This window comes from Hyperolius riggenbachi, chromosome 9, assembly GCF_040937935.1.
Source record: "Hyperolius riggenbachi isolate aHypRig1 chromosome 9, aHypRig1.pri, whole genome shotgun sequence".
In the NCBI taxonomy this organism is placed as follows: domain Eukaryota; kingdom Metazoa; phylum Chordata; class Amphibia; order Anura; family Hyperoliidae; genus Hyperolius; species Hyperolius riggenbachi.
The window spans coordinates 48630108-48643351 of NC_090654.1; the positions used below are offsets into that span (position 1 = coordinate 48630108).

Here is a 13244-nt window from a genome sequence, read left to right on the forward strand (position 1 = left end):
GCTAGCCTTTCTCAGAGAGGTACTCTGCTTCTACCCGTGCCACTGAGCCAGCCTGTCACAGAGAGGTACTCTGCTTCTACATGTGCCACTGAGCCAGCCTGTCACAGAGAGGTACTCTGCTTCAACCTGTGACACTGAGCCAGCCTATCACAGAGAGGTACTCTGCTTCTACCTGTGCCACTGAGCCAACCTATCACAGAGCTGTACTCTGCTTCTGCCTGTGCCACTGAGCCAGCCTGTCACAGAGAGGTACTCTGCTTCTGCCTGTGCCACTGAGCCAGCCTGTCACATAGAGGTACTCTGCTTCTACCTGTGCCACTGAGCCAGCCTGTCACAGAGAGGTACTCTGCTTCTACCTGCGCCACTGAGCCAGCCTGTCACAGAGAGGTACTCTGCTTCTACCTGTGCCACTGAGCCAGCATATCACAGAGAGGTACTCTACTTCTATCTGTGCCACTGAGCCAGCCTGTCACAGAGAGGTACTCTACTTCTACCTTTGTCAATCAGCCAGCCTATCTCAGAGAAGTACTCTGCTCCTGCTTGTGCCACTGAGCCAGCCTATCTCAAAGGGCTACTCTGCTTCTACCTATACCACTGAGCCAGCCTGTCTCAGAGAGGAGAGGTGTAGAGAGAATTAGTGCAGTGCCAGCTACAATATGTTGCATTCCAGAGCTACCACTGCGCTTCCTTGCTACATAAAGGAAACCAACTCAAGAACGCGCACGGCCTGCACCACACATTCACAGTGGCTGTCAACTCTCCAAGTCCCCCGGCTGAAAGAGGGGCTCTGCGGGGGACTGGAGCATCGTGGACTGTTAGCGTGGGCACAGGATGGCTGTAGGGTGCTGCTAGAAGCCCCAGGTAAGTTAAACTGTATTTTCTTCTTTTTGAGGGGGCTTTAGGTTCACTTTTATGAAGTAATCAGCTGTTGCTGCATTGTGTATATATAACAAAAAGTGAACAGTCATTAGAAATTGTAATAGTAATTGTCACTTTGGCTCTTTTTCACTTTGAAATTTACAGCAGAGGTCTAAGTTTTGTGGGTTTCAGTAAATGTCTGCAGATCTACTGTGAAGCCTGGTAGCATTGCTCTGGTTAGGATGTGCCTACTGTTATGGGAATTACCACAAGCCAGTTTGAGGCAGCTATACTTTATCATAAGTTGGTGCCAAAACAGACTTTCAAGTACTTTCCAAACTAGGTCAAGGTGTTCATTAGCTGTGCTTAGTGGCTATGCATGATTTCATGAATAAACACTATCCTGATCTTCAGATAGAACAGAGCTTGTGCCGTTGCCAGTTAAATGTGCTTACATGAAATGTGATCTTTTCCTTCCATATTTTCCTGTCAAGGGAACCGCTTTGGATTTTCTGACCAATGCCGAAGGGGTCATCGGAAGTCTTAGGACCATCAGTGAGTCCGTCCCGCACACGCCGCCCAGCCTCCGCTCCCTGGGCCTGGAGAGACTCGAATTCAGGACTTTAATCTTGGACTTCTCATCTGTCAGCTTCATCGATACGGTCGGAACAAAAATGTTAAAAATCGTGAGTGTGATCAGGCTGGGGTGACAGTCTACAAGTGAGGCCCCTGTCTCTAATGGGCACCAGCGTTTTTTTTTTATTTTACTTTTTCTAATCTTACTTTTGCAGCTCGCCAGCTCCTATTCTACAGGTCAGTGGTAGGGAGGGGCTTTTAAGAGCGTTACCTGCAGGTGGCGCCCCCTGCTGGTCACATGGTCTCCGATTGTGTACAGCTGAGCTCTCTCTCCTGTCTATGGCTGGATTTTTCAGCTTTTGCTGGATTTAGTACTGCAGACACAGGTGTAAGTATTTGCATCATGGGCGTCTGCAGAATATTTTCCAAGGGCGGGGGGGGCAAAAAGGGGGTGGGGGGGAGAGCAATGAGTCACGCTGAAATACAGGGGAGAAAGTTGTGCGCAGGAATTAGATTGAGAGTGCCTTCGACACAGGTTCCCCCCAGTTTAGGTAGTGACAGGTTCCCCCCAGTTTAGGTAGTGACAGGGACCCCCAGTTTATGTATTGACAGGGACCCCCAGTCTATATAGTAACATGTGCCCCCCAATTTAGGTAGTGACAGGTGACCCCCAGTGTATGTAGTGAAAGGGACCGCCAGTATAGGTAGTGACAGGTGCCCCCGAGTATGTAGTGACAGGTGCCCCCGAGTATGTAGTGACAGGTGCCCCCGAGTATGTAGTGACAGGGACCCCCAGTTTATGTAGTGACAGGGACCCCCAGTTTATGTAGTGACAGGGACCCCCAGTTTATGTAGTGACAGGGACCCCCAGTTTATGTAGTGACAAGGACCCCCAGTTTAGTGACAGGGACCCCCAGTTTAGTGACAGGGACCCCCAGTTTAGTGACAGGGACCCCCAGTTTAGGTAGTGACAGGTGCCCCCCAGTTTAGGTAGTGACAGGTGCCCCCCAGTTTAGGTAGTGACAGGTGCCTGCCAGTGTATGTAGTGAGAGGTGTCCCCAGTTTAGGTAGTGATAGGTGCCCCTGAGTGTATGTAGTGACAGAAACCCCCAGTTTATGTAGTGACAGGACCCCCCAGTTTATGTAGTGACAGGACCCCCGGGTTTATGCAGTGACAGCAACCCCCAGTTTAGGTAGTAACATGTGCCCCCTAGTTTAAGTGGTGACAGGAGCCCACAGTGTAGGTAGTGACAGGGCCTCCCCACTCACTGTAGTGACAGCAGCAGCCCAGCGTCAGTCCTCAGAATCAGCCGGCGACCAGTAAGAGTGAAAGGCACGATACTCCGTGGACACCGTGCTGAATATGCGGAAGTGATGTCACTTCCCCATATCAGTGTGGTGTCTGTGAGGTCATAGCGCCTGCACTGGCTGGTCGCCGGCTGATCGGAAGTCTGATGCTGGGCTGCCTGCTGTGGGGGAGGCTGGGAGGGGGGGACAGGTGCCCCAATTTGCTCAACGTGGGGACGCCATGATTTGCATCTTTTTATTGGCTGACAGACCAATTTAAATGGCAAGTTGCTGTCTTGGATTGAGCATACACTTCTTGTGATTGGCAATCGTGTCCTGGAGAGGGCTGAAACTTATTGATGGCTATGATTTAACTCAGGTATCTGATTGGAGAGAGCTCTGGTGGGTGCCATAAACCGCAGGCCAATTCCTGATCAATTTCAGCATGAAATCGGTCGGGAATCGGCCTTGTGATGTTGCCTTGCCGCCCCCAGTGCTGTCCCCTTAGTGTAAAAAGTCCCCCCCCCCCCCTCCGGTGCCCTGAGCATAAATACTTTATCTGTCGGTGTCCGCCTCTGTCTCCACGCTCTTCCTCACACACGCGCCCCACGTGGTTGACGGCGTATATGCGGCCGCATGTGTCGTCATACATGCGCCCACGTTATGTCAGCAACTACGTGGGGCACATGTGTGTGAGGAAGAGCCTGGAGACATCGGCAGACACCGACAGGTAAAGTATCCATGCTCAGGGCAACAGGGGGAACATTTTACACTAGGGGAGACAGTGGCGGGGGTTCCGTCGTGTTCATCGTTCATCCCAATATCGCACATCGTTACCGCCACACACACAATCGAGCAAGTCGTCCCTACATCTTGCAGCACGTCTGATCGATACATGTGACCAATTTCGGCTTGAAATACTCACATCATCCATCGGACATTATTATTTTATTATTATTTATTGGATTTATTTAGCGCCAACATATTACACAGCGCTGTACAATAAATAGGATTACAGACAATGATACCGGGGGTGACAGCGCAATACAGGTAGTAGACAATAGATACAACAATACAGGTAATAAGCAATAAAATACACAACATCATACAGGTAGTAATACAATGCCAGATCATACACCGGAGTGGTAGTGCTAATAATACAGGTTCACATATTCTGATTAGAGTGCACAATCAAGTACGATACACAAGGGGAGAGGGCCCTGCCAAAGGCTTACAAACTAGAGGGAGGGGTGGTGACACGAAAGGAGGGGGTGCATCAAGAAGTTCTTGGCAGAGAGAGTTAGGGCAGTGTTGAGTTGATGTAGGCCTCCTTGAAGAAGTGAGTTTTGAGTGCTTTTTTTTGAAGGTGTTGAAGGGGACAAGCCTGATGGGCAGTGGGAGAAAGTTTCACAGGATGGGGGCAGCTGTAGTGAAGTCCTGTAGTTGAGCATGGGAGTGCGAGATGCGTGGAGTGATTAGGAAGAGGTTGTTGGAAGAGCGAAGTGGGCAGCCATCTGCTGACCAGGTTAGAGATGTAGGACGGGCAGGACTTGTGTATAGATTTGTTTGCCAAACATAGTATCTTGAAGCTGATTCTGAATCTAATTGGAAGCCAGTGAAGGGATTTGCAAAGAGGAGTCGTGGAGACAGATTAGTAGATTAGTCTGGCCGCTGCATTCATGATGAATTGTAGGGGAGCGATGCGGTTTTGAGGAAGGCCTAACAGGAGAGTGCTGCAGTAGTCTAGGCGGGAGATGATGAGGGCATGGACAAGAAGCCTGGTAGTGTCTGGGGTCAGGTAAGGCCTAGTCTTGGAGATGTTGCGTAAATGAAAATTGCAGGCAGCAACAATTTTTCATCCATTTCGACTAATAATCTAATCGGATGGTCGATCGGCTGCCAAGTTGCCTGATGTATGGCCACCTTTACTGTGCAGCACTGGGGTCCAGGGGTCAATTTTCATCAATGCCAATATCTGCATAGAATAGGCAAAAAAATAACGAAATAAGTGGCCATCTTTGTGAAACTCGAAGAATTATTCCTTAACGGGGGACAGGGCCTCCAAAACCATTTATCACCAACAAACATACAATATCCTTATCTAGATGTTTTAAAGACAATACACATTTTCTGCCTTCCATTTAAACAATTAACTTCTGCATAATGTTCCATTTGGCTTTTTAGGTATCACATATTAGATTTGGCATAGTCCCGACTCCCGAAGAAGTAGCAGACACCACGAAACGTGTAGTCTGAGTTCTTAATAAAATTTCTGAAATAATTGGTTTTGCCTTTGGAGATCTGATAGAGAATTAGACAGTGTTTCGTTCACCCCCTACCTTGTTCTATTTGGCTAAAATGATTATATGTACATACATGGAGGTATTACTGAATAAGTGTGTGCTGTATTTCTGCTACAGCAAAATAATTAAAAGACCTCATTTGCATTTGTTTTTCTGTTTTTCAGGTTTTTGAAGAATTTCGGGAGATTGAAGTTGATGTCTACATTGCAAACTGTCCGTGTAAGTTGGTTTTGAGTGCACTCTACACTGGCAAAGAGTTCTGTTATTATTAACACTAATGAGAATTTCATAACATACGTATATAGGCAAAGGAGAGTATTCTATATTGCTAGAGGGATCTGCTCCATCTATAATCCTGGGCCATTGCTAGGGTGCTCAAAAATCCTAGGCACCAATTATGGGGTGTATGTGCAGTGTTTGTACCAAAAAGTAGGTGTGGCTGAACAGATTGTGGGCAGAGCCTAATAATAGACATGACTTAAAAGAACACTGGCCCATGAGTGAGCAAACATTTCCTGCTCCTTGTGCTACAGTACAACACATGCTCCTAAAGGCTCGACTTAAGTCAAGTTGTAATCAAATGTGTGTAAAGCCCCCAACCTGAACAATATGCTCAGACTCACCCGGTGGATAGGCTCACCCGACAGGCATACCTCCCAACTTTTTGAGATGAGAAAGAGGGACGCTTAAGCCACACCCCTGATCACGCCCCTAGTCACGCATATCATAAAGATTTCATAAGAAAAATATGTTTTATAATTTAAGCCACGCTGGTCCTTTCTATCTTGGTTCATTTTCCTTCATATTAATATTTTAAAATTAGAAATATGTCTGTTTAAGGGATGTGAATAAAGTTTAGAGTCAAACCCCTTATTTTTAGTAGAGAAATACATATATTTACATAGAAAGAGGGACAAAGTCCTGAAAGAGGGACTGTCCCTCCAAAAGAGGGACAGTTGGGAGCTATGCGACGGGTGCTCCCCTGCCAACCGTGTGAAGTCACGCACCACTCCATCATCCCTACGCCCCCCCTCCCCCCATAGCGTTGTCAGTGTCTGTACTGGCCAGCCCAGCGATGTTTCCCGAGGGCATGGTGCTCCTGGGGGAGTCTGCTTCCCTCGCTAACCACCTCTTTCTCAGTGGCGTAGCTAAGGAGCTGTGGGCCTTAATGCAAGTTTTACATTGGGGCCCCCCAAGCACTCGAAACATAACAATTGATACTGTGCACCAAAACCTGCCAATGGCCACTACAGTGTCAGAGGTGCAAGAAGGGGACGTGGAGCAATTTGTTAATGATTACCACTATTCAAAGTATCTATAGAAGTGATTATTACCAGCACAGGACCAATAGAGAGCTAATACTGTAGTTGAGGGAGGGCCCCTATGTGGTCGCAACCTCTGCAACCCCTATTTCTACGCCCCTGCTCTTTCTCCTGTCCTTTAACCTCCATGGCGGTAACCCCGAACGTAGTTCGGGGTAAGCCGCGCAGGAGGTTTTCTCCGGCCTTGATTTGTTGAATTTTTTTTTGCTGCACGCAGCTAGCACTTTGCTAGCTGCGTCAGCACACCGATCGCCGCCGCCCCGCGCTCGATTGCCGCTATCCGTCGCGCCGCGCACCCCCCCCCCAGACCCCATGCGCTGCCTGGCCAATCAGTGCCAGGCAGCGCTGAGGGGTGGTTCGGGACTCCCAATGACGTCCCGATGTCGGGAAGCCCTCCAGGAAATCCCGTTCCTTGAACGGGATTTCCTGATCGGAGATCGCCAAAGGCGATCGAAGCGGGGGGTGGGGGGGGGGATGCCGCTGAGCAGCGGCTATCGTGTAGCGAGCCCCGGGCTCGCTACATGATATAAGGAAAAAAAAAAGAAAAAAAAACTGCTGCGCTGCCTCCTGGCGGAATTTTTTATACCGCCAGGGGGGTTAATACTCTGTGCCAGGGGAATTGCTAGAATCCTAAGAGTTCAGGGCCACCTTTGGGCACGCCAGACAAAAAATGGGTGTGACCATGCACCAGATTGTGGGTGTGGCCATGTGTGGAGTCAAATTTACATGAACTTAACAGCGGTTTTAGTAGGCCTGCCCAGTAAAATGTTGGATAAAGCCCCCCCTCTCCATTAATACAGAAAATGCAGCATATCACATAAATAGGCAGTGTCACTTAAACATAACTAGGCAGAGTTACCTGGCTTCTGTGCTGGCTGGTCTGGCTTTCTGCTGGGTGAGCTGGCCTGCTGCCAGGTTGTCTGATCGTTCCCCCATAGCGTTCCCTGACCTTCTAGTGGACCCCCTCCCATGCTTCCACAGACCCCCTATTGAGGCATCACAACTCCCAGCATGAACAACCACAGCTTCCTGCATGCACCCATAAATGCACCACAGCATCCATCATGGCATCACAGCACCCAATGTGTCCACATTGAGTCACCATAGCACCTAGTATACATTGTTGTGTGCTGTGGTGCCATTATGGGTGCTATGGTGTCATGCTGTGGGTGCTATGGTGCCTCTATGGGACATGCTGGGTACTGTAATGCCATGCTGGGTGCTGCCGTACCATATTAGGTGCTGTGTAGTGCCATGCTGGGTACTGTGTGGTGCCATGCTGGGTGCTGTGCAGAGCCGGATTAAGGCTAAATGGGGCCCTAAGCAAAGTAACTGATTTGGGCCCCCCCATCATGTCGTAATAGAATCAGAAGATGCAGCTGCACAGCAACATGCAGAGATGAATGGCTGGGACATTTGCACTCAGGGGCTGGGGCACCCCTGTGAAGAGGGCGCCAGATATCACAGCAGCAGCACTTTCCCTCTGCATCTCCAGCCTGGCAATAGCAGAAAGCTCTGGACACCACAAAACCGGAAGCCGTTCCCCAGACAGAATTACATAACCACCCCCACCACCGAACAACCGATTTCCTCCCAAACTAGACAGCCACCATGCAGCCTCCATCCCAGTGAATATGATAGTCCAGCAGAGAAGGCAGCCGCAGCGGGGGAGAATGACAGCACCAGATGACTCACATTCACCTATTGCGATACAAGCAATAGAGGTCCCATCATCCGGAGCCCATCTGTCTCCTCTAGAGTGCTGCCGCTCTGTTACTACTACTATTACTACTTCCTACTTCCTGTCTGATCTGAGAATCAGGAAGTTCAGAGCGAGTGGCTGCACTGTAGAAGAGACAGATGGGTTTCAGATGACGGGATCTCTATCACTTGGATCATGGATAGGTAAGTGAGAGTTTGCCATCTGCTGCTATCATTCTTGCTGCAGCTGTGGTTCTCAGTGGGAAGGGGGGGCGGAGTGGGCAGCGGCAGAGCGCACAGTAGCAGGCGGGGGACCTAGGAGGAGAGCCTGGCTCTGAAGACAATCAGCAGCGCACGGCATCATTTGGTAAGACAAGACAAATAACATTTACATCGCAATTTTCTCCTGGTGGACTTAAAGCGCCAGAGCTGCAGCCACTAGGCCGCGCCGTATAGGCCGTAGCAGTGTTAGAGAGACTTACCTAAGGTCTCCTACTGAATAGGTGCTGGCTTACTGAACAGGCAGAGCCGAGATTCGAACCCTGGTCTCCTGTGTCAGAAGCAGAGCCCTTAAAGGGACTCCGAGCAGCGCCTGTGGGTATGCCTTTAAGCATACCCACAACTAATTAATTACATCCTCACACCTACCAGCATGATGTTTGGAATTATATCCCCCTGGGTTCCTTATATTTCATTGCATTGTGCTGAATCGAGTTGACGACTTTGGAGAAAAGTCATCCTGTGGCCACGATTTCGATCGCGAAAATAGCGAAAAATAAAAGGCATAGGGCGGCCGTTTATATATCATTGGAAAGGGGAGAAATAGAGCTTTAAAATGATATGCATCTTTCCATAGTTCCTGCACTGCTCAGAGTCCCTTTAACCATTATACAATCCAGCCACCGCTGACAGGATGGTGAGGGCTGGTTTATGTGCTGATGGGGCCCCTTTGACTCTGAATGGGGCCCCAAGCGACTGCTTTTGTTGCCTGGTCGGTAATCCGGCCCTGGTGCTGTGGTGCCACTACTCTGCCTGGGAGACATCTGGGACACCCCAGAATAGATGAGGGGCATGTGCCACTGATCTTTGGGTCTAGCAACGCCTCTGCTCTGTGCTACTGGAGGAGTCTCCTCCCCTCCCTAACCACCTCCTTCTTTTATCCTGTAAAACGCTGCACTCCCGGAAGGCTCTAAATCATTTTTTCTATTTCAGCGCCCGTGCTACGACAACTGGAGAACAGTAACTTCTTCAATGAACACGTCACCCCAGCCTCCATCTTTGCTTCAATTCACGATGCAGTTTCCTATATCTCCACTGGGCAGAGCAGCGAGTCCAGTTCACTTCAAGAGATAACAGCAATTTAATGTAGACTCTTTTACACAGCAGAATGACTAGGACTACTCCATCATGTTAATAATTCTCACATTCTATGGATAAGTCCTCGTTCACATCTCTTCAGCGCAGATGGCCGTGCGATCAGAACGCAACGCATGCGATCGCATGCCATCTGCGCCGCTGCGCTGCTGATCCCATCCATTGACAGTGATGAGATCAGCTCTGCGCTTGCGGGCAAAATGCAGGCAGCAGTACGCAAGCGCTTCCTAGCGCATCGTACTGCTGCGCAGCGCAGTAGATGTGAACGTTAGAAGGGCTGTCTATGCCCTTCTGCCGTTCCTGCGTTTTAGCATATGTGCTTCCAAATGCGCACAGAAGCGCGTATGATGTGAACGAGGCCTAACACTGCATCTCCTCCACAATATACTCTGTGGTGCTGGAGGACTCTGCTCCTCCCATTATCTAAGGGCTCGTTTCCACTATTGCGGTGCGAATTGCCGCGGTAAAAAATTTGCATGCGGATGCAAATTCCACATGCGGGTGTATGCGAATTTTCATGCGAATTCGCATGAAAATTCACATGAATGACGCTGTATGCGAATTTAACCATGGCAGTGGCGGTGTGCATTTACATTGCTTTCCATGCGAATTCGCATGAAAATTCGCATACCAAAGCCGCAGGCGATTTCCCTATAAAATACATTAACGGCGATTCGCATGCATTCCACTCACAGGCGAATTCTGCGGCTCTTTTGTGCGTTTTTTCACTACTGAAAAAAATGCACCTCAACAACGCTACAGTGGAAACAGGCCCATCCACTTGCATTACATGTGCGAATCCGCATGCGTTGGACGCATGCGGATTCGCGATAGTGGAAACGAGCCCTCACTCTTCTCTCCTGATATGCTCTGTACTGCTGGAGGACTCAGCTCCTCCCATTATCTAACTGTTCTCTCCTGATATGCTCTGTACTGCTGGAGGACTCTGCTCCTCTCACTATCTAATCATATTCTCCTGATACACTCTGTGCTGCTGGAGGACTCTGCTCCTCCCACTATTTAATTCTCCTTTCCTGATATACTCTGTGCTGCTGGAGTGCTCTCCTGATATACTCTGTGCTGCTGAAAGCCTCTGCTCCTCCTACTCTGTAACTACCCCTGATATACTCTCAGTGCTGCTTGAGGGCTCTGGCCCATCCCATTTCTTAAGGCCCATACACAGACAACTGAAATCAGTCAAAACCATTCCATATTGCTTTGAGAACATCTTTAAAGCGTATTCAGGTGCCCACTGCCGCGTCTGACCTATTTGGTACCCCAGAAATTCCAAACTGAATCCCCCCTCCCCCCCCCCCCCCCTTCCTCCGCAGACCTGCACAGAACATTGATACAAGACAATCCATTATTTAACTATAAAAAAAAATTTGAATTTCTTTATAATAAAATGACGCAAAAAGGAGCATTACAAATACTTTGCCCACTACAAGCATATGTTGGTTTTAATGTCGGCACATCCACTCTACAACTAACAACGGACCGTACCTCACTTGAAATTTGTAATTATGAAAGTATTAGATAGTATATTTGGATGTGTTTAAAGATAGACTTTAAGTTAATTGTTTAATAATTTTAATATAGTCTGATTATGCTAATCGTTTAAAGGGACACTTAAGTCAAACAAAAAAAATGAGTTTTACTCACCTATGGCTTCCAATAGCCCCCTGCAGCTGTCCGGTGCCCTCGCAGTCTCCCTCCGATCCTCCTGGCCTTGCCGGCAGCCACTTCCTGTTTCGGTGACAGGAGCTGACAGGCTGGAGACGCGAATGATTCTTCGCCTTCCCAGACACATTAGCACCCTCTATGCTGCTATATGGTATATGATATATGCTATAGCAGCATAGATGGCGCTATTGTGGCCAGGAACGCGAAGAATCACTCGCGTCCCCAGCCTGTCAGCTCCTGTCACCGAAACAGGAAGTGGCTGCTGGCGGGGCCAGGAGGATCGGAGGGAGACGGCGAGGGCACCGGACAGCTGCAGGGGGCTATTGGAAGCCCCAGGTGAGTAAAACTCATTTTTTTTTTTTGACTTAAGTGTCCCTTTAAGTTAACTCTAATAAAGTTTTTATTTTGGTTTGTAGTTGGTGTTGGATGTTTTTGTGTGTGTGTTTTTGTTTTTATTTTGTATCATTTCGGGTAAGGGGTCTCAAATGACCCTAGCAGCCCAACACCATGATGAGATGGGACAGTTGTATTGGCCTTACTCTGTATAAACTCCACATACACACATTAAGGTGCCTATAAATCTACAGATTTGGTTGCGATTGACCATCTGATTTGATAATTATCGAATCTGATGAAAATCGGTGCTGACAAAAGCATGCCCAATCGACATTTTGACCAATATCAATCGGACATGCTGCAAGATGTAAGCCAACAGGCTCGATCAGTGCGCGTCGGTACAGGCGTGCAATAATCGCAAACACCGCCCCCCTAGTATAAATGTATCCCCCGTGCTCCTTTATTATTACATTACCTCTTGACAACCACGTGGTTGACGGCCCAATTATGTGGTTGAGGAAAGGGGAAGGGGGGGGGGGGGGGGAAAGGCTGCGCATCCCTAAACACATGTTGCAATTGAATGGTTAATCGCACAGGCATACACCGCCTCTGCCAGACTGAAAAATGCATGCCCTGCATCCAAGACAAGTGCTAACATTTATTAAACTAGGAGGTACTTTAGCTTCCAATATGGTTTGCATGCAAAGTATATTATACTAGACACTTGCGCCACAGTGAGGCAGACCTCCGGAGAAGTGACCTAACCTAAATTTAAAACCTCTGGAGCAGCTAAGCAAGAAAATGTGTAACTTACATTTGGTAGAACAGCGAGGAGAACGCCAGCGCATACCACTAAGGCTGCATCTGAAATGACCACCAGCTCAGTGTGCAGCACCTATATAGACTCTCTGCACACTTCGCATTCAATTCAGATGCAAATCATATGCAAATCTGCTACTACTTATCATGCAAACAGGAAACTCAGGAGGAGGAGCTGGGAGCAGCTAACCTGACAGTTACATAGTTACAAAGTTAAGGAAAGGTGAGGGGGGGAAGGCTGTGCATCCCTAAACACATGTTGCAATTGAATGGTTAATCGCACAGGCATACACCGCCTCTGCCAGACTGAAAAAATGCATGCCCTGCATCCAAGACAAGTGCTAACATAACATTTATTAAACTAGGGGGTTCTTTAGCTTCCAATATGGTTTGCATGCAAAGTTTATTATACTCCTAGTTTAATAAATGTCAGCACTTGTCTTGGATGCAGGGCATGCATTTTTCAGTCTGGCAGAGGCGGTGTATGCCTGTGCGATTAACCATTCAATTGCAACATGTGTTTAGGGATGCGCAGCCGTCCCCCCCGCCCACCTTTCCTTAACTTTGTAACTATGTAACTGTCAGGTTAGCTGCTCCCAGCCCCTCCTCCTGAGTTTCCTGTTTGCATGATAAGTAGTAGCAGATTTGCATATGATTTGCATCTGAATTGAATGCGAAGTGTGCAGAGAGTCTATATAGGTGCTGCACACTGAGCTGGTGGTCATTTCAGATGCAGCCTTAGTGGTATGCGCTGGCGTTCTCCTCGCTGTTCTACCAAATGTAAGTTACACATTTTCTTGCTTAGCTGCTCCCGAGGTTTTAAATTTAGGTTAGGTCACTTGCCCGGAGGTCTGCCTCACCGTGGCGCAAGTGTCTAGTATAATATACTTTGCATGCAAACCATATTGGAAGCTAAAGTACCTCCTAGTTTAATAAATGTTAGCACTTGTCTTGGATGCAGGGCATGCATTTTTCAGTCTGGCAG

At 48.3% G+C, this 13244-nt stretch overlaps 1 protein-coding gene across 3 annotated transcripts in view; it reads left to right on the forward strand.

Moving 5' to 3' along the window:
• Positions 1–11042, forward strand: part of LOC137532307 (solute carrier family 26 member 6-like) — a 55951-nt gene extending 44909 nt beyond the window's left edge. For 2 of the 3 annotated variants that reach the window (XM_068252697.1, XM_068252699.1), the window contains 3 exons: positions 1353–1544; positions 5189–5243; positions 9260–11042. In XM_068252697.1, coding sequence (XP_068108798.1) covers positions 1353–1544; positions 5189–5243; positions 9260–9411 — 399 coding nt within the window. In that variant the 3' untranslated portion in view covers positions 9412–11042. The remainder of the gene's footprint in view (positions 1–1352; positions 1545–5188; positions 5244–9259) is intronic. The other variant, XM_068252698.1, reaches the window with a different exon arrangement.
• Positions 11043–13244: the final 2202 nt, after the last annotated feature.